The following is a 23092-nucleotide window of genomic DNA, read 5'->3' as shown; positions in this document are numbered from 1 at the left end:
CAGATAGTTTTAAGAAGCACTGTACCACTATATTACTTATGCACCAATAATCATATAAAGATTCTGACATAATAAAAGTACATTCCACAGTTTCTAAGATGACAGAAAAACTTGTAAAGTGGCTAACAACAAGTAAGTACTTAGGAAGTTAAGCACTCTAATTTTTAAGCAAATTCTTACTATATGTACATAAGTGCATTTTATTGGAAGAGAATACATAGCTTTCATCAGATTCTCAAAAATTCCTATTACCTAAGGAAGGCTAAAAACTACTGTAGTACAAATTACTGCTATTGTCTCTGTACCCTCAGCATCTGCCATATAATTCATTTATCCTTTTGACAGTTATTGAATGCCTAGTATATGTTAGGCTCTCGTGATAGAGCAAATAGACAAAGTAACTATACTTATTGTAGGGGAGGGCAGATAAATAAACAAGTAAATGAACAAGCAGAGAATAAAAACAGATGATATGGTGGATGACTGAGTGGCTACTTTAGACTGGCTAATCACAGGTCTATCTGAAGAAGCAGTATGTAAGCTGAGATCTGAATGCCAAGATACAAAGATGTTGGTGGAGGAGGAGGAGGAGGATTAGTATTTCAGGAGGAAGAAATGCCTAGACCAAACAGCCGAAAGCAGAAACAAATCTGGCCTGCTCTATTAATAGGTAGAAAGTCACCATGGCTAAAGCATTATTAGGAAGAATAAGAATAGCCTAAGATAGTCAGAAAAATAATCAAATACCAGATCATGTACCATGTTGCAGTCAGGATAAGGAGTCTGGATTTCATTCTAATTTTGATGGGAAGACAATGAAATATTTTAAATAAGACAGGAATATGCTCAGATTTGAGTTTTAAAAGGATCACTCTAGATGCTTGTGCTAAGAATAGATAATGGGAGAGGTAGCACGTATGGAAGGAAACAAGAGGAATGGCGGTTCTAACAGATGGTGGTGGTTTGAATGAGGAAGACATATACTAAGAAATTAATGGATTCAGAATACTTATTGAGCATAATAATAATTCTCAATGGATATATGGATAATGAATTATTAGATGTGATACTCGGTATTTTTAAAGATTATTTTAAGAAAAGGTGATCTGAACCTTGGAGAATGCCTTTAAGGGTTACATGTGGACGAAAACAAGTCTGGTCAGTCAGAGACGGAGATGAATAAGAACAATAGAGTCAATGCTGTCAGGAAAAAAGAGTGTCAAAAAGTAAGTGCAATCATTAGAAATGTCATATACTATAGAGAAATCAAGAGCTAAGACAAGACCACCAAATTACATGACTAATGTCTCGGGCAACGTTTCAGAGAACTTTCTTGCTGGAACAGAGAGGATACAAACCAGACTGAAAGGATAAAAATGTAATAGGTGTATAGAGACATTTCTATTTTTACTCAAATTCTTTCTAAAATCATCTTGTACATAATTTAATCTTACCCTGATGATAAAGAACAGATCTATTAAAGGTTATATGCTTAAATTTTTTTATTTACTTTTATTCAGCCTCCTCCCTTCTGTCAGCTTGTCAACTTTGATTTCTCACCAAGAGCATTCCTATCTTCTCAGGCTCCACCCGACCTGCAAATTTCCTGGACTAAAAATCCATAGTTAAAGCTATCTAAATAAGAAGAAATAATCGCTAAATATCTCCTCTCAGAATTAAGATGCAAGAACTTTAATGCATGTATTTTACAACTATTTTGGCTAGTCAAAGGTTTCCCATCATCCTACCCAAGTTGTCAGCAATAGTCTCAAAAAATAAGTTTGCTGGATAAGTGTTTGTTTTCTATAAATCATTATAGTCATGCTAAATTCCTCAACTATGCATTTTATAATCTAAGATCAATAGTTAGGAAAATACAATAAATCTGGTAATTTTCTACTCATTCTCACACTAATTCTTTAAATAAATATTTATTGAACACCTATCACCAGGCATTGTTCTAGGCACTAGGGAATGAAAGAAAAATTCTACCTTCATAGAATTTATATTCTAATGGAGGAGACAGATAATAAATTTTTAAATATATAAATAAGTAAAATTAATATTATATTAGATAGTGGTAAGTGCTAAGAAGGAAAAATAAAGCAGAAAGGGGATTAGGAAATGTCATGGAATAAGAGTTGAAATTTTACACATCTGAGCAAAAACTTGAAATGAGGGAAAAAACATGTGTTCTGAAAGAACATTCCAGGCAGAGTATTAAAGTGGAATTCCTATACTACCTCCTCTAAAATGTCTTCCTCGGTGGTCTCCCACACCATCTCGCATCATCTATATACAAAAAAATGAATCACTTCCCTTTCCAATCTTCCTTCACATTTCAATAGTGACCACTCTCTGCTAGGCATTTGGTCATTCCAATCCACACAACAACCCTATAAGATAAATACTGTCATGCCTGTTTTAAAGATGTACTGAGACTGCTCAAAGTGAATGACAGAGCTAAGGTTAATGCCTCTATCTCTCAGACTACAATGCTTCCTGCCTTTTATTTTCTGTAGTAGGCAAAAAAGGACAGGGGGAATTTTTACTTATTCAAAAAGCTCAGCCCTATCTGTAAGAAAATGGATTTTAAAATAAACAATAATTCCCCAAACAAAACAAAGTGCAAACTCAGGGAGTAAAGTGAAATTAAATGGGTACATTTTCAAAACCAAACACTATCTAAGGACTTAAGCTTAGGCCATGGGATAGGAACTTGGCAGTGGGCCAAAAATATTGTCACAAACATCTTAACATTCCTACATAATTATGGTTTGTTTTTGAATTTTCGAGTAAACTAGACCCCCCCCCCCCAAAAAAAAAAAATCTGGGCAGCCCTTCAGTACACACACATAAGCTCTATTTTTTTTTATAAGCTCTATTTTTTTTAAAGATTTATTTATTTATTCATTCAGAGAGAGCGAGAGAGAGGCAGAGACACAGGCAGAGGGAGAAGCAGGCCCCATGCAGGAAGCCTGATGCGGGACTCGATTCCGGATCTCCAGGATCACACCCCAGGCTGCAGGCGGCACTAAACCGCTGCGCCACCGGGGCTGCCCATAAGCTCTATTTTTAAATGTAAAAATCTGGTCAAGAGCATAACTCACTTACCAAGATAATATAAAAGAACTAAGCATGATCTAGCTCAGGAAATTGCTAGATGGACAACACTTTGAGCCGCCAGTGTTAACTCTGACCATTAAAGAGCTTCCCCTAAGGTTCAGCAATTTTTGGCATCTACTATGGCCTTGGGTTATGAGAAGCAATACATGGTAAGGTGAAAATCCATCCCCACCATTTACAAAAACCTCAAGGAATCACAGAATGAAGTTTCTTCCTTCAGCAATAAAACCTTAATCAGGGATGAGTCAGTAAAAGAGCCCATACCAGGTAAACCAATAAAATGAATGTATTACAGGAAACCAGTTGCAAAAGTTCTGGGAGAGCTGAAAGGCCAAATGGGTGAAAGTGGGGCAACACAGAGATTAACAGTAACAGGAAGTTTCTACTATAACCATAGATAAAGGGGCAAAGGCAGGAGGTGGTGATATCCTGAGAGTCAGAGCAATCCTACAAAGTTGGGATCACAAGGACACCAGAGTGGCTCAGCGGTTGAGTGTCTGCCTTTGGCTCAGGGCGTGATCCTGGAGTCCAGGGATCCAGTCCCACATCAGGCCCCCTGCGTGGAGCCTGCTTCTCCCTCTGCCTGTGTCTCTGCCTCTCTCTCTGTGTGTCTCTCATGAATAAATAAAATCTTAAAAAAAAAAAAAAAGAGCCATATATATGTAGAAATGATTCAGTAAGAGGTCAGAAATTTAAAGAACAAATGAAAACCCTGAAAAAATAGATGTTCGCTTTGTTTCAATTATGAGTCAGAAACAAATAACAGAATTAAATTCTTCACCTACAGTTTCATAGCTGCCAGTATCTCTCCAACGAATTTCCAGACATGGTGAAACACTTCATATTATATAACCATGCTGTTTTCTCCAAAATGTGTTTATTTTTTTTTCTCTAAGAGAGATAATGGCCTCATAAGGTAGCATATTCTGGCATGAAATGACAATATTAATATGAAGGAAATTTTTATCAGATCTTAAAGATGTTATCAAGTAAAAGCATTTGATTTTATTCTGAGAACAACAGGGAGTCATGAAACATTTTAAACAATAAAGTAATATGATCAGATGATTTGCATTTTCACTTTGGTGGCACTGTGGAGGATGGACCAAAGAGAGTTGGGGCTAAATCTGAGAGACCAGTTGGAAAGCTACTGAACAAAATCCAGCAAACCTATTTAGGACGTTGTCAAGGGCTGAAGTTGTAGGGCTGAAAAGGTTGCAAGATTTTATAATCATTCATTTAATAACAGGCAGAGGGAAAACAGAGTACATTGCCAAATATCTCTTCTTACTATCATCCTATGGAAAAAAAATTCCAGTGGGGACAAGAGGCTAAATCTACGGGTCAGGAACAAAATTTTGGATTAGGAAAGCAAACAGTGCAGCAATACACAGAAGTCAGGAGAGTCCACAGGGCAGAGGTATGATACAGGGTGAAGTTATAAAGAGGAGTAAACCAACCAGCATGGGGACACATTCAAACCAGGTTCAGGATATAGACACACAGAATACATTACAGTATTTGCTCCAAGTGGGGAAAGGTAAAGCACCCTTATTTCTTTAAGAATGAAGACAAGAATGAGAGATGACATATATTAGAAATAAATTAATGAAATGCGTTTGTTTACTTATTTAATTAATTAATTAAAAAGTTTCAGCAATGCCGTGCTCTCAGGAATATGCTTCATCTCTGAGTTAGTGGTAGTTTGCCATTCCCAGAGAGTACCATTATCCCCCTGACATTCAGGTCTTTCTGCATGACATCACAAGAACTAAGTAGTTTTTCCCACATGCTAAAATTTACCAGGATCATTCTTACTAATCCTTTAATACTCTGTTCATTTTAGCCTCCTCTAAGAAGTTGGCCAACTTGCCCCACCACCTTCCCACAATACCCTGCTGAAAAAGACATGCTTTTGCTCTGTTTTCTTATTACACTGTACTTTTCCCTATTAGGGCTAGAGGTACTAGCCATCATGGTTAGCCTCTGACAAGTCCCAGGGTATGCCAGCTGTCCCGGCATCCCTCCCAGGTTAGCATTTGTTCTGGGCAAAAACATTTGCCTTGAACGACAAAATTTGTGGTCAATTTAATCACAGCCTCTGTCAGTCTCTCCCACGACACTCCTTTAATCCAGGAACTGTGTGTTGTATTCCTCCCACGGGGTAAAACAGATCTGCTGACTGGTGATTTATAGAAAAGAAAAAGCAAAATTTGACCACATCCCTCAAAACAAGCTAAATCAAGAATTCTACCATATTTATAACTACATACAACTTTAAAACTCTTCTTTAAACAGAGCAGTTTATTTAATTTCTGTAAGAATGAAGGGGGAAGACTCTACAAATAGAAATTTCACCATTTATTTTTCCTTAGAAATGCTATAAACCTAGGCCTCATATACTACAAGATTTTATTTGATTTTTAAATATTTGGAAATATCTCTCAACATTTTAATTTTCTGCAAGAGAACTTTTCTTACTTTAAAGGTTAATGGTCATAAGCTCTTGGTTTGGAGTGATCAATGACAGTCTAATCTATTTTTCTGCTACAATCACTTCATTCTGCAATTTAGGAAGCTGAGTATCATATTTTTAACTTAGTGTTACAGCAATCTTGTTTTTCTCAGAAGTTATAAAGATCTAAATGCAAAATTTAAAAATTATGGAACTATTGCTAAGTGCCTGACACCGTTTTCACATAAATACCAACTCGACATAGTGCAGTGGTTAAAGCAGAGATTCTGGAGCCACACCAATTGGGTCTTAATCCCAGGTCCACAATCTACCAGTTTTGTGATCTTGGTAAAATTATCTAACTTCTTTGTGTCTATTTTCTTACCTGTCAAAGGAAAATAATACCAGTAGAACTTACCTCATAGGTTTTATAAGACAAATAATTATGCATGTCATATAATAATTATTATTCATGTCAAACACTTAGAACTTTTCATGACACAGAGTAAATTCTATATTCGTATTTAATATTAGTATTATTTTAATTATATCCAACTTGGTTTCAAATACCCAGTCTGATATTTGATTACTTAACTGTATAGCCATAGGCAAATTTCATAACCTCTCTAGATCTCTACTTCGTCTGTAAAACAAAATAATACCTACCTCAATATAGGTGAGGATTCAATGAGATAAAGTATGTAAAAGTATGCTGTGAGCTTCACAAAATGCCTGTATCTGACCATTAGCTATTAGCCATTAATCAGACCAGATTCAAATTCTGACTCTATCTCTTAGAAACAGTTTGATCTCAACATATGCTTAACTTCTCTAAGCCTGATTTTCTTTATCTGTGAATCAGCATTAGTAATACTTACTCTGAATTATTATGATAATTGTATTTATTTCATATACATTTATTGAGCACCTATTATGTACCAGGCTCTGACTAAGCATGATACGTGGTGATAAACAAGAGCTACTACAGAGCTTACAAACCTCAGACATTTAAACAAGTAGAGTGGAAAGTATACATATTGCTATGGGTCTGTATGGATGGGACCCTAAATTACTCTAGGGAGTTCTGAAAAGGAAAATATTATATATGATACATGTTAAGCTTCATGTTCAAAGACTGGCACAGATTAAGTATTTTTTAAATGTTAACTATAATTATAGCAATTTTTTTAAAAGCCTGTAAAGTATTTTCTCCATTTTTAGATGGATAGAACGAGATTCAAAGACATAAGATAATTCCCAAGATTAAGTTAGGCTAGGATTCAAAACCAGGTCAACTGACTCCACACATTGCTCTTCCCACAACTGCAAATAAAAACTATTTTCTCTAAATAGGAAATAAAACATTAATTTTTAAAGATTACACAAATAAATGTAGTAAAATTCCACTGGAGAAATTAAAAATAAAAGTTTTAAGTTTTATTTCCATCATTTTTAAATGTTATATAAACAACCAAACCATACCCTTATTTCACTGACTCTTTTTCATTCCATAGTAATTTAATTATCATATTAAGTCTCTGAGGCTAACCAATTAATTTGTAGTATAAACTATATTCTTCCTTTCATATTTAATATACACACTCATATAAATCATAAAACAATACTTATATGATATATGCTGACAACCAAACATAGTATTTACTTAGATGGCTTAGTAGACAATTTGTTATTTTTCTTATCACAAAACCTATGTATCTTAATATATATGTGTGTGTGTGTATATATATTCTTATATATTTTATCACTTAGTGAGAAATTTCCAAGAATATATCTATTATTCATATGTCATAAATTGAACTATAATAAGGTGATATGTATATACAACGGTTAAAAGAATGGCTGTTACAGCCAGGAAATTTTCAGTTTCTAATTCAGCTATACCTCTGTCAGTCATGCAATTCAAGGGAAATAACTTTACATCTCTGAGCATTAGTTTCCTCATCTACAAAGAGAGATATAATACCTCAGAAGGTTTCTGTACTAAATGAGGTAAACTAGGACGCCTGGGTGACTCAGCGGTTCAGGAGACTCGCAGTTAAGTAAGTGACTCAGCAGTTAAGCCTTTGGCTCAGGGTGTGATTCCGGATTCCTGGGATTCCTGGAATTGAGTCCCACATTGGGCTCCCTGAATGGAGCCTGCTTCTCCTCCCTCTGCCTCTCTCTGTCTCTCATGAATAAATAAATAAGATCTTAAAAAAAAAAAAAAAAAGAAAGAAAGAAAGAAAATACCATACTTAATTGCTTGGTGTCCCTAAGTATGGTATTTTCATGAAAGCTATAAAAAAGTTAATCTCGAGCTCGGCTGCCCTGGAGGATTCGTACACGCTTGATAAGGTACTGATAAAATCATGACCAGGTGGGCAAGAGTTACCACCACGCGTACCAAGAGACCTTCGGCTGCAACATCATGGGAAGACATGAAGAAGGGGTCCTGTGAGGGAGAAAGCCAAAACCTACCAAAGAGTAAACAACTTGAAGCCAATAGGCTGTGAAAAATGATGCTCCCAAAGCAAAACACAAAAAGAACAAAAAGAAAAAGGAGTATTTAAATGAAGATGTAAATGGATTCATGGAATACCTAAGACAGAATCCACAGATGATTCACAATGGAGAGATGATAGCAACAGACAGGAGGTAAGGGAAGAAATTGCAATTGCCTTAAAGAAAGATAGTCGACGGGAAGGAAGAAGACTGAAAAGACAAGCAGCAAAGAAAAATGCAATGGTATGTTTCCATTGTAGAAAACCTGGCCATGGGATTGCAGATTGCCCAGCTGCCCTTGAGAATCAAGATATGGGCACTGGAATGTGTTATCGCTGTGGGTCCACAGAGCACGAAATAACCAAATGCAAAGCCAAAGTAGACCCAGCTCTTGGTGAATTTCCTTTTGCAAAATGTTTTGTTTGTGGGGAAATGGGACATCTGTCCAGATCTTGTCCTGATAATCCCAAAGGACTCTATGCTGATGGTGGTTGCTGTAGACTTTGTGGCTCCGTGGAACACTTTAAGAAAGATTGCCCTGAGAGTCAAAATTCAGATCGAATGGTCACAGTTGGTCGCTGGGCAAAGGGAATGAGTGCGGACTATGAAGAAATTTTGGATGTGCCTAAACCACAGAAACCCAAAACAAAGATACCTAAAGTTGTTAATTTTTGATAGTGACTAGTAATATCATTTGTTACCACCTCATTGTTAAACATTATGAACTGGGCCTAATTCACAAATTGGAGCTGGGCTTCCTTGGAAACCTGTATTGTGGGTACCAGTATGATCTGGGTATGATCGAACAGTTTCCTGAGTGCTTTCCATTAAAGAGTGCTTCTATCACTGGAGAAAATCACTGAAGAAAAGTATAAGATGTTTAACTTGGATTCTCTCAAAGAACATTTTTAACAGAACTGAGGTATTACTGAGTGGTTATATACTTGATTGTAACAATCATCTTTTTATTAAAAACTATGCATTAATGTGAACTACCCCTAAACAAAGTATAACTGCTTTGCATTTGGAATTTTTGGTTTTACTGTTTTCTTGGTTCAAAGTGCCAATTTTTTATTAAGAATTTATAAGTTGCCATAAAATCTACTGTATTTTTAAAATATTTAATAAAAATTCATTTGCTATTTAAAAAAAAAAAGTTAATCTCTCCCTACCTTTCCATTGCTCAAATTATTTCATTCAACAAATAAATACAGTATTAATTTACTGCTTAATTTCCTAAGCACTCTCCTTGGTTCTTCAGGAGAGCAGAGATTTACCAGTTTCAGACTCTGTCCAGAAGCAGGTTACAGGTAGTAGAAGAGAATAAAGTTTTAAAAAGTCAAGAAAAGTGTCAGGTATCTATGGAAAGATAAAATTGGGGTATGCAATTGCCTAATTGTCTTGATGTTTTTTCAAGAGAAATATTACTTATAGAGAGGAGGCTATGGAAAAAACAGACCAGGGGTTTGTTGGAGAGTATATATCTGAACTGCAGACCTTATTTCTCATGAGAAAAACAGATTATCCACCAGTTCAGTGCTAGGCAATATATGAGACACTTTACATATTCCACAACTCGGAAAGAAAAAATTAGTTATGGAGGCCTTATCTGAAGGCATCCACATGAAACAATACCTTCCAATCATTGAATTTCTTAGCCACTTTACTCCTCTGTAAGTCTGGATGACCTATAGAATCCTGGTCAACACAATATATCAGGCAGCCACTCAGCAGCTCAGCACATAAGAGAAAACTCCTCTGTTTCATTTTTTTTTTTTTTTACTTCTCTGTTTTAAATAATCTAAAATAAATCCTTGAATTTAAATTAGATCAGATGAAAGCTGCACATGTCAAACAAATTGTTTCAAGTACCAACTAAATTGCTTTCACTAAGATGCCCTTGATAGCATTATGCCCTCAGTCTATATCGAAGGACATTACAAAATACATTCCTATGAAATATATTGTCATAAATACTATAGATATATTGTTGAAGATGCTATTCATCACATCAGTGTCTGCCTTAGGAAACCCAATAGGAAGAACTTCTATAAGATTTCAATATTTGGTTTATTTTTATCTTCTAGATATTGTTTTTCTCTTGGCAATGGCTATCAGAAAACTCTCAGTTAAATTTATTGTCTACCTAGAGCAAATTTATGGGAACTCATAACATTCATTTTATGTACTCATCAAACTGAATTTTCTTTTGCTATTTCCTCTTTCTGAGATTTTCTCACTTATCTATTTTTTAAATATTATTATTACTTTGTATATATTTTGGTAAGATGTTTTGATTTTTTCAAACAATGAAATATATTTTTTTCCTTTTAAAGGCAAGGCAGACATCATTCCCCATTAAATGATGAGGAAACTATAGCTCAGTTTTCAAGTTAGAACATAATTTTTAGCTGACTCCAAAGGGTGTCCACTTTAGCACTCTACTATTACTGCAAGGCTTATGGACTACTAGCACATATCCAATTGATACAAACTAATTGTTCATATACTGTTGGACAAATATGTGTTATTAATTTAGATACTATGTGGTTAAACTGGGCAATTTCTTCTACTGAGCTTTCCAGTAAAGGATAGAAAAAGATAACTAAGGTTAAGGAAAATAGGATCTAAGAAAGAAAGAAATTTGGATTATTTCAGACTGTAGATAAACCAAAACACATGATCTTTAAAAGGAGGATAATTCCGACCCTTACAGAGTTGTTACTATTATAAAGGGCCTTCCTGTCTTTAATTGAGGTAAAAAGAATTCAAAAGATATTTTCTAGGCATCAAATATATCCCAGACAAAGCAATAAATCAAAATTTAGGAAAAGTAGAAGAAATCATTCTTAATTATGTGAAAAGTGTTCAGGTCTGAACGGAAAAGCAATGCCAATTATACTAATTATAGTTAAATTATGTGCCCCCCAAATTCATATTAAAGTCCTACTATCCAGTACTTCAAAATATGACCTTACTAGGAAATAGGGCCTCTACAGAGGTAATCAAGTTAAAATGTGGCCATTAGAGTGGCCCCTGATCCAATATGACTGGCATCCTAATAAAGAGGGAATATTTGAGAAAGGCATATACACTCAAGGAGAATGCCAAGTAAAGATGAAGGCAGAAATCAAGGTGATGATTCTACAAACCAAAGAATACCAAAGATTGCTAGTAAACCACAAGAAGCTGGACAAAAGACATGGAATATATTTTTCTTCACAACCCTTGGAAAGAACCAACCCTACTGACACTTTGACCTTAGATTTCCAGAACTGTAAGATAACAAATTTCTGTGTTTAAGCCACACAGCTCGTGGTTCTTTGTTATGGCAGACTTAGCAAACTAAAATAGCATGGAATAAACAAAGAGCAAAATCTTACATAAATAAGTTTTTATTGATAAACAACCAATATTCTTAGGGTTCAGAAAAGTATCATATAACTGACACTACCATGTCCTTCCAATCAATGACCCATAAAAACACATGCACACACACATTATCAAAACTAAAAATAGTAAACAATTATTTACAAAAAAGTATTATGTTTACCTTTCTCATTAATATTCTCAACTTATTCTGAATACCTATTTTATGCCATTCAGAGTATGAGGCTCAGAGCACAAAAAAGTTAACATAATCCATCCCTACTGGATAGGAAATTACAATCAAGTTTTCATCTTCCCATTCAAAATAGCCACAGCATTTAATGATTGTGATGCAATGTTACTTTTGCTTTTTTGTATTGTTCAACTGAATCTGTTCCTAAATCATTTCTTTATTAGGAGATCTCCTTTCTGACAAAGACCAAGTTCTGCAAGCATATCATACAGAACCAGGTACATGATAAACATTCAATAATTAATGATTTATCATATAGTTAAATTATATCAGTTTAATCCCAAAAGAAATATCTGAAGAAGTATTTTATAAAATATAAGATACTATGTATCGATGTTCATTAATATTACCATTATAATATTAAATAATCACTTGTAAAAAAATAATAATCACTTGTAGCAACAATAACACAGCATTTATTTTCAAGTGTTTCCAAGTTAATTCTTTGAAAATTGATTTTTCCCTGAAAACTTTTTCCATTATGATGAAATATTAATGAGTTGAATCACAATGAATGATCAGATGAATTGGATTTTGAAACAATCTAAGACAAATTCAAAACCAAAGGTCTTTAATACACTCACCACTTTCAAAGCAAGCATCAAAGATAAGATGTCCTTTCTTGGGCTGTCCACAGTATCCAGATGGAAGCACCAAATATTTGCTAACATTCCCTCCAATGGCATCATCATTTCCAATGTCATAGCCTATTAAAAAAAAAAGGGCTCATGTTTAACAGAAATCAAAATATATTTAGTAATAGAAGTCCAATAAAATTTCTATTATTAATTTTTCCCCTCTTCTGTCATTTATTGCTTATCCATACAGAAAGAAATGAACTACATAATGTTGTAAGGTAGAAACAAGATACAATCTAAAATCAGAAACATAAGATCTGGGATGCCTGAGTGGCTTAGTGGTTGAGCATCTGCCTTTGGCTCAGGTCATGATCCCAGGGTGCCCAGATTGAGTCCTGCATCAGGCTCCCCGCAAGAAGCCTGCTTCTCCCTCTGCCTATGTCTCTGCCTCTCTCTGTGTCTTTCTTGAATAAATAAATAAAATCTTTTAAAAAAAAGAAAAAAGAAACATAAGATCTGAAATCTCACCTCTACTACATATTAATCCTGTGATAAAAAGCAATCAATTTAATCTCTTTAAGCCTCAGTTTTTCTCATCCATAATTAAGGAATGGCAAAACCCATCCTTCAAAATTATGTTATGGGAATTAGATATGAAAATATCTAGCATGACTACTAAAATCTGAACGATGTTCATTAAATTACACAATGTTTTTAATAAGTAGTTAATATATTTAAATTGTCAGAAATGTTTAGTTAGGGGCATATGGATGGCTCAGTTAAGTGTCTGTCTTCTACTCAGGTCATGATCCCAGCGTCCTGGAATGGAGCACCAAATCAGGCTCTGCTCAGTGGGGAGCCTGCTTGTCTCTCTCCTTCTGCCTCTTCCCCCTCTGTGTGCTCCCCCTCCTTCTCTCTCAAATAAATAAAATCTTTTTTAAAAATTAATTATTGTTTTAATTCAAATAAAAAAACAGTAATATAACTATCATTATAACATCCTAATGTTCTACACCCAGATAATTTGAGAACCACTGAATTAACATAAAAGTTATATTTCTTAATAGGAACTTTGTTTTTTTTTAATTTAAAAAAATTTGTTTTTTTTAATTTTATAAGTTTCACTTCTAGTTGGAAAGTTGGAAAAATCATAGCTTTCACCTTAATAAGATAGACCCCAACAAAGAAAAAAATCATAACTTAAAACCGAGATTACAGGGCAACAATAATCTGATACCAAGGAAACTCAGGCCCTGCCAAAAAAAGAGGGAAGCAAGCACTGACTCTTTTTATGGCAAAGCACAGGAGGAAGAAACGATGGGTGCCATACAAGTGAGTAAAATGAACTAAGCTATTTTTTTTAACTATTAAAAGTCAAGTATAGAAAATATGAGAGTATAGAACCTCTGAGAATCACAGACACAAAGGGAATTCACACATGCCCCCATCAAGTATTTAAGAGAAAGATTAGGGACAGGGCAGAAAACTAGAAAATGCTTTTGTTGTAATGCAGGAATGGAGAAAGAGATGGGCTACTGTTATAGAAAAGGCATGAAGCCCCACAAATGTCCTTTTCCCTTAAGAAAAAAAAAAGCCTTAAGACCTAGAGGAGAAACAGCAAACCTTAAAACCCCCGTGTACAATAAGACAGGAAGAGGAACAGCAAAAGAAAATATCCTCTATACCTGCAGGAGGGGAAGAAAAGATTATCTCACACAAGACCCATAAATGATTCAAGGCAGAGATGAAAGAGGGAAGAGAGATGGGATCATTGAAAAAAATCCATCCCAAGACCAGAGTATATAGGCCTGCCTAAAGTTATATCCTAGTCCTAGCCTAGACCAAGACAGCAAAAATACTCTTGCTCCCTCAATACCAAGATAGCAAGCACTAAAAAAAAATAGTAATCTACTTCTAGAGATGAGACAAAAGCACAGAAATAAACTCTGTCTATGGCAGGAGTGCCCAGGGAAGGATAAAAGTTTAGGGTGGGGCAAATGAATGAGGAAAAACTCTCAGTTACTCTAGCCCTTTCTCTCAGGAACAAGGTAACCCTAAAGACTATCAAAAAAAAAAAAAAACTACTAGAACTGATAAATGAATTCATTGAGGTCACAGGATACAAAATAAATATACAGAAATCTGCTGTATTTCTTATATACCAATAATAAAGTAGCAGAAAAAAATTAAGGAAACAATCTGAATTTACAATTGTACCAAAAATAATAAAATACTTGGGTATAAAATTAACCAAGAAGGTGTATATAAGACCTGTACTGTGTGAAAACTAAAAAGCACTGATTAAAAAAACTGAAGATGATACAAACAAATGGAAACATATTCCATGCTCATGGCTTGGAAAAACATGTTACAATGTTACATGTTACAATGTCCATACAACCCAAAGCAATCTACAGATTATAACAATCCTTACCATAAAACCAACAACATTTTTCACAGAATTAGAACAAATAATCCTAAAATTTCTGTAGAATCACCAAACACCCAGAACAGCCACAGCAATCTTGAAAGAGAAAAAACTAGAAGCATCACAATCCCAGATTTCAAGATATATTACAAAGCCGTAGTTCTAAAAAGTATGGTTCTGGTACAAAAACATAGATCAAGAGAATAGATTAAAGAGCCCAGAAATAAATCCATGATTATTTGGTCAATTAATCTTTGACACAGTAAGCAAAAATATGCAATGGGAGAAAAGTCTCTTCAACAAATGGTGTTAAGAAAATTGAACAGCTACATACAAAAGAATGAAATTGGACCACTTTCTTACACCATATACAAAAATAAACTCAAAATGGACTTAGGACCTAAGTGTGAGATTCGTGACATCATAAAAATCCTACAAGAGAGCACAGGCAGTAATTTCTCTGACATCAACCACAGCAACATTTTTCTAGAAATGTCTCCTCAGGCAAGAGAAATAAAAGCCAAAATAAACCTTTAAGACTATATCAAAATAAAAAGCTTCTGTACAACAAAGGAAATCACCAACAAAACTAAAAGGATAATGAATAGGTAAAGATATTGGCAAATAACATATCTGATAAAGAGTATCAAAAATGTATAAAGAATTTTTAAAACAACAGCCAAAAAACAAATAATCCAACTGAAAACTGGGCACAAGACATAACACAGACATTTCTGCAAAGAAGATTAAGATTTCATACCAAGTATATGAGAAGATGACCCAATATCACTCATCAGGAAAATGCAAATCAAAACTACCACGAAACATTACCTCATACCTGTCAGAATAGTTAACTCAAAAGCAAGAAACAAGTGTTCACAAGGATGTGGAGAAAAAGGAACCATCATGCACTGTTGGTAAGAATACAAACTAGAAACAGTATGGAGGTTCCTCAAAAATTAAAAATAGAACTACCATATATGATCCAGCAATTCCTCTACTGGGTATTTCTCTAAAGAATACAAAACACTCCTGCAAAAAGATATATACATTCCTATGTTTATTGTAGCATTATTTACAATAGCCAAATTATGGAAACAATCCAAGTGTCCATCAACAGATGAATGGATAAAGAAGATGTGAGATAGAAAGATAGATAGATAGATAGATAGATAGATAGATAGATAGATAGATAGATAGATGATAAATAGAATATTACTTGACCATAAAAAAGAATGAAATCTTACTGGTTGCAACATAGAGGGATCTAGAGCATATAATACTAAGCAAAATAAGTTAGAGAAAGACAAATACAATAAGATTTCACTTATATGTGGAATTTCAGAAACAAAACAAATGAATAGTGGAAAAAAAGAAACAAAATAGACTCCTGGAATGCCTGGGTAGCTCAGTGGTTGAGTGTCCGCCTTTGGCTCAGGGCATGAACCCAGAGTACTGGGACTGAGTCCCACATCAGGCTTCCTGCATGGAGCCTGCTTCTCCCTCTGCCTGTGTCTCCGCCTCTCTCTCTATCTCTCTCATGAATAAATAAATAAAATCTTTAAGAAAAAAAAAAAAGAATAGACTCTTAAATACAGAGAACAAACTGATGGTTACCAGTGGGGAGATGGATGAGAGGATGGATGAAATAGGTGAAGAGGATAAAGAGCACACTTACCATGAGATGAGAACTGAGTAATGCATAGGATTGTTGAATCACTTGTATACCTGAAACTGATGTAACACTAAACTATACTATAAACTAATATAACAAATTAATTACATTGGAATTTTAAAAATGGGTTTTGTTTTTTAAAATTAATTAATTAGTTAATTAATTAAAATGTTAAAAAAGATTCTAAAACAATTTGAAGCCAGTAATAAATTGAAGATATACACAGCAACAATGAAACGTAACCAGGGATCCCTGGGTGGCTCAGCAGTTTAGCACCTGCCTTTGGCCCAGGGCGCAATCCTGGAGTCCCAGGATCGAGTCCCATGTTGGGCTCCTGGCATGGAGCCTGCTTCTCCCTCCTCCTGTGTCTCTGCCTCTCTCTCTCTCTTTCTCTCTCTCTCTCTCTCTCTCTAATAAATAAATAAATAAATAAATAAATAAATAAATAAATCTATCTTAAAAAAAAAAAAAAAGAAAGAAAGAAACTTAACCCAGCTTAACTCTTGACTAGGTTGACATAAGCCCTCACACAAATGACCTAGGAGAAGGGGCGTATCCATTTCCAGTGACAAATAGTATTCCTATCATTGTCTACTGTTCTACATTAGAAGCCAAGTATGTAACATAAAATTATGGAACATACAAAAAAAAAAATCAAGAAAAGACAACCTACTATCTATGAAGAGCAATTAATTGACATAGATTCAGAAATGACTAGACAGACATTGGTATCACCAGACAATGAATTAAAATAACTAAGATTGGGGCCTTTGGGTGGCTCAGTTGTTTGAGTGTCTGACTCTTGGTTTCAGCTCAGGTCATGATCTCAGGGGTGTGAGGTAGAGTCCTGCATAAGGCTCTAAGTCAGGCATGGAGCCTGCTTGAGATTCTCTCTCTCCTTCTGCCGCTATCCCTCCCCTGCAGAAAATAAGTAACTTTTTTTAATTTAAAAAAAAAACCAATATGCTAAAGCCTTTGTTGGAAAAGGAGGACAAAATGCTTAAAAATGGGGATTTCAGCAGATAGATGGAAATTACAATAATTAAACGACATGCTAAAACTAAAAAATACAGTAACAGAGATGAAGAATTTCTTCATTGTACTCATCAGTAAACTTGACACAGATAAGGAAAGAATTAGTGAACTCTAGATCAAGAGAAATAAGCTGAATAGAAAAACAAAGATAAAAAAGAAAAGAAAAAATTCATGGCATCCAAAAATTGTGGAACAATACCAAATTATCTAACATATGTATAACTAAAATTCCAGAAGGAGATGAGAGAGAATGGAGCAGAAGCAATATTTGAAGCGATAACACCTAAGATCTTCCACAATTAATGAATAATATCCAGCTACAGATCCAAGAAGTACCAAGCAAAACATTCATTTTTAAAATTTTATATATCATATATAAAAATACAAATCACATGCAAAGGGACTCAGGTAAAAATTAGAGTACACTATTAATAAGAAACTGGAAACCAGAAGTCAAGGGGATGACATCTTTAAATTATTGAGAGAAAAACTCCTTTAAACAAATTTAATGCAGGTATTTTGAGGAAAATAAGTGATGAGAGAATTCATAATCATCAGTCTAGTATTATAAGAAATGTTAAAGAAAAGTTCTTCTGGCCTAAAGAAAATGATAACAGATATAAACTAAGATCCACACAAAGAAATGAAGGACTCCAGAAATGATATAAATGAAAGTAAATACAAATATTCTTATCTTTAGTACTCAAAAAGATAAATGACTATCTAACGAAAAATAGTAGCAACGTATTATGAGATTATACCACAGGTAACAGTCAAATAAACAGCAGGAGTAGAACAAAAGATGAGTGGGAACAATTGAAAGTATGTTGTTTTAAGTTTCTTAAACTAAATATAAAGTTGTAAGACATTGTTTGAAAGTAGATGAACTATATAATAAAGATGTATACTGAAAAGCCAAAACCTAAAAAAAAAAGGTCATAAATTAGCCAAAAGTGAAGATAAAATGAAATTATAACAAACAGCCAATCATTACATAAGAAGGCAGAAAACAAAATAGGAGAAAAGGAACAAAGACTAGATGGGGCAAACAAAAACTAGCACAATATTATAATTAATTTATCAACATCAAATGGTATCTACTGACACTCTGGTAGGAAAGATAAAGAAATAGTTTATATATACTATTCTCCACTTTTCTAAGAATTCTTGTTAGTTCTATTATTATAAGTATTCTGTTGAGATGGTTATCAATGTCAGCAGTATTCTTAGAGGGCATTTTGGACACTTGTTGAGGTGTTTCTTTGTTTTCACAATGATGAAAAAGTGCTGATGTCATTTGATTGGTGGAGACCATAAATGCTAGGTGTACTACAAAGTAGAGGAGAGTCCAGTACAACTTTCAAATGTCCTGTACAGATACTAATATATATAAAACTCCTATTTATGATTCTGTGAGCTTAGAACCTACTTCCATTATACACATTTTGTATAGCTTTAATAAATACTGATTTTGGCAAGAACACAACATGTAAACCAAGAAAGGGTTATAATTTATTTGTTCATAATTTTACACAGAATTAACAGCATTTTAGAAAATCATGTCACCAAAGGCATTGTCACACACTGTATTTCATTCACAAATATAATTCTCATATATCAGTTAATATTCATACAGTTGTATTTATAATTATTTTACACACAAATGCAAACTCCACTGTGTTTTCCCAATGCCTTGGATATATGCACATTCGTGTTTCACCTTGTGGATAATCCTACTCACTCGACAGACCTACATACAATGTCATCTCCTCTGTGAAGTCTTACCTGACTTCCCCAAAGTGATTGATCTTCTCTGTTCCCATAGCATCTTTTTTATGTCTTTACTATACCTTTTATTATTATTACCTTTTTATTATAAATTATGTGTCTTTTTAGTAATTTTAGTCTTTTTAGTAATTGTGGTTTCTCATCCAAAGAATCCAATGCCTTATCTTTTTATCAACCACTTTCTCTCTCTCCAGCTCTTGGCACAATTCTTGGCACCATGTCAGTAATCTATAAATACTCATTGAATTACTAAAATACAAATTTAGGAGCTAAATTTTATTTCAATATTGAATATTAGTTTTTCTATGTCTGTTGAGAGCACACAGAATATATGATGCATTTTAAATTCATCAAAAAAACAAACAGCAAAAAGAGAGAGAAGCAAACCATAAAATAGACTTTTAAGTAAAGAGAACAAACTGAGGGTTGAAGGAGGGGAGGTGGGTGGTGGCATAGGTTAAATGAGTGAGGAGTATTAAGGAGGGCACATGTTGTGATGAGCATGGTGTATTGTATGTAAGTGATGAATCACTAAATTCTATTCCAGAAACTAACATTACACTGTATGTTAACTAATTGGAATTTAAATAAAAACTTAAACTAAAAAAAAAAAAAAAAAAGACAACAACAAAGATAGGTCCTGGTATTTGGTTAAAAAAAAAAATATATATATATATATATATTTATATATATATGATCCAAGGAGCAGTGGGAAATGTCAAACTAACAACCCTACCTACCTGAACACTAATAATAATATTTAGATTTCTAATATTTAAAATGAGATATAGCCACATACATTGATATAGATACTTACTGAATGAACCATGAGGTTTTTTCTGGCTTTTTATCCTTGTTAACAAATCCTGACAATAACATGTTGATCTTAAATGAGGGTATAAGTGTGTAAGTTTTTTTTTTTTTACCTTCTGCAAATTTTTTAATTTAAATTCAATTAATTAATATATGATGTATTATTAGTTTCAGAGCCAGAGTTAAGTGATTCATCAATCTTATATAATACCCAGTGCTCATTATATCACGTGCCTTCTTTAATGTCCATCACCTAATTACCCCACCAGCCCACCCATCTCCCCTCCAGCAACCCTCAGGTTGATTCCTATGATTAAGAGATTCTTAAGGTTGATCTCCCTCTCTGATTTTGTCTTGTTTTATTTTTCCATCCCTTCCCCTATAATCCTGTTTTATTTCTTAAATTCCATGAGTGAGATCATATGATAATTGTCTTTCTCTGACTGACTTATTTTGCTTAGCATAATTCCCTCTAGTTCCATCTACATCATTGCAAATGGCAGTATTTCATTTTTTATGGCCAACTAGTATTCCACTCTATATATATACCACTTCTTCTTTATCCATTCATCTACCAATGGACATCTGGGCTCTTTCCATAGTTTGGCTATTGTGGATACAGCTGCTATAAACATTGGGATGCAGGTGCCCCTTTTGTTAACTACATTTGTATCTTTGGGGTAAATACCTAGTTGTGCAATTGCAGGGTTGCAGGGTAGCTCTATTTTCAACTTTTTTTTTTAAGATTTTTTTTATTTATTCATTCATGAGAGGCACAGAGAGACGGGGGGGGGGGGCAGAGACACAGGCAGAAGGAGAAGCAGGCTTCATGTAGGGAGCCTGATGTGGGACTCGATCTCGGGTCTCCAGGATCATGCCCTGGGCCGAAGGCAGGCGCCAAACTGCTGAGCCACCCAGGGATCCCCTATTTTCAACTTTTTGAGAAACCTCCACACTGTCTTCCAGAGTAAATGCACCAGTTTGCATTCCCACCAACAGTGTAAGAGGGTTCCCCTTTCTCCACATCACCACTAACATCTGTCACTTCCTGATTTGTTAATTTTATCCATTCTGACTGGTGTGAGGTGGCTCATTATGGTTTTGATTTGTATTTCACTGATGCCAAGTGATGTTGAGAATTTTTTTCATGCATCTGTTCTTTAAGATGTGAAGCTGTTGGACACAGGCAGCTCTGTATTATATTAGCAGCAAATTCTTAATCAGATAGTTTACTTGTTTTGATTGATTGCTGTTTGATTACTTTATAAAATATAGAAGGAAATAAAAAGATTAAAATAAAAATAAACATTGCATTTACATTTATGGTTAAATAAAACAAACAGTTGTTTTTCAGACCACAATGTTTCAAAATTGAACTCAATCACAAGAGGAAATTTGGAAAGAATTCAAATACATGGAGGTTAAAGGGCATCTTACTAAAAACTGACTGGGTTGACCAAGAAATTAAAGAAGAATTTTTAAAATTCATGGAAACAAATGAAAATAAAAATACAACTGTTCAAAACCTTTGGGATGCAGCAAAGGTGGCCCTAAGAGGGAACTACAAGCCTTTCTCAAAAAACAAGAAGGGTCTCAAATACACAACCTAACCCTACACCTAAAAGAGCTGGAGAAAGAGCAGCAAATAAAGCCTAAAACCAGCAGGAGAATAGAATTAACAAATATTAGAGCAGAAATTAAAGAAATAGAAACCAATAGAACAGTAAAATAGATCAGCGAAACTAGGAACTGTTCTTTGAAAGAGTTAAAATAAATAGTTGTGATATAATGAGACCAAATAGTAAAAGAAAGCAAGATACCATAAAACATGCAGTATACTGACCTAAAGACCAAAAAGGGAATAGGGTGAACTATACTTCATAATGTTAATGCAATTTTCCTGGCTGATCATTTGAATACACAAAGCAGGAGATACAATTATTTGTTCTCAGAAAACTCATATCTCAATTATATTATACATGTATATAAAATGATTAAAAATTATTTACAGTATTTATAAGTAGCACAAAACAATCCAAGGTGGCAGAGACTAATGAAATAGTTGTTATAGAATAAGAACTTTTGGGGCATCTGGGTGGCTCAGGGGTTGAGCATCTGTCTTTGACTGGTTGAGCATGATCCTGGGGTCCTGGGATCGAGTCTCACATTAGGCTCACCACAGTGAGCCTGCTTCTCCCTCTGCCTATGTCTCTGCTTCTCTCTGTGTGTCTCTCATGAATAAATAGATAAAATCTTTAAAAGAAAAAAAAAAAAAGAACTTTTAATTTCTTGACTTCTGTGCATTTTAACATTCGCCAAATAACCGTTTTTCCTGTATTTTTGAATTCAGAGTCTTCATTCTTAGTTTATTAATACCCTCACATTTATTCAAGGCTGCATGAATTAGCAGTAAGAATTTGGATTTTAAAGTGACACAGACTTGGGATTGAATCCACCTAACTCAGATACATAGGCAATGTAACCTTTGTTAAGTAATTTAACCCAACCTCAGAGTCTGTTTGCTTAGAGTTTGCTTATGTTGTTCTGAAGGTTACAGAAAATATATGTAAATCACCTAGAACACAGAATTTACTAAGTAGTTGGTTATTATCATCATAATTATTATTAAGATACATGTATTTAAGAGAAGTATATTTAACAAAAATAATAAGATTCAAATTTATAACGTACAGAGGAAGATTCAGAAAGGAAAGGAATAATTTTTTTTTTAAAGATTTTATTTATTTATTCATGATAGTCACAGAGAGAGAGAGAGGCAGAGACACAGGCAGAGGGAAAAGCAGGCTCCATGCACCGGGAGCCCGACGTGGGATTCGATCCTGGGTCTCCAGGATCGCGCCCTGGGACAAAGGCAGGCGCCAAACCGCTGCGCCACCCAGGGATCCCGGAAAGGAATAATTTAAATTGAAATCTATAAAGAAGATTTTAGGGTAAGTCTTCCTTGAAGTAAGTACTGAATACTGTAGCATCCAGTTAAATTATGCACTATAAAACACTCTTATTATGGTGTATACAATATTTGCCTCCAAACATAGAGCCAAAGTAACAC

General features: G+C 34.3%; 1 protein-coding gene and 1 pseudogene across 8 annotated transcripts in view; one reads left to right on the top strand and one right to left on the bottom strand.

Moving 5' to 3' along the window:
* The window catches only part of LOC140602551 (BEN domain-containing protein 5), a 1370322-nt gene that overhangs the window by 1213092 nt on the left and 134138 nt on the right, over positions 1–23092 (bottom strand). For all 8 annotated transcript variants that reach the window (XM_072772197.1, XM_072772199.1, XM_072772202.1 and 5 more), the window contains exon 2: positions 12290–12412. In XM_072772197.1, the coding sequence (XP_072628298.1) occupies positions 12290–12412 (123 nt within the window). The remainder of the gene's footprint in view (positions 1–12289; positions 12413–23092) is intronic.
* Positions 7900–9239, top strand: LOC140602131 (zinc finger CCHC domain-containing protein 9 pseudogene; annotated as a pseudogene).

This window comes from Canis lupus, chromosome 13 (assembly GCF_048164855.1).
Source record: "Canis lupus baileyi chromosome 13, mCanLup2.hap1, whole genome shotgun sequence".
In the NCBI taxonomy this organism is placed as follows: domain Eukaryota; kingdom Metazoa; phylum Chordata; class Mammalia; order Carnivora; family Canidae; genus Canis; species Canis lupus.
This window is presented reverse-complemented; position numbering and strand designations above follow the sequence as displayed.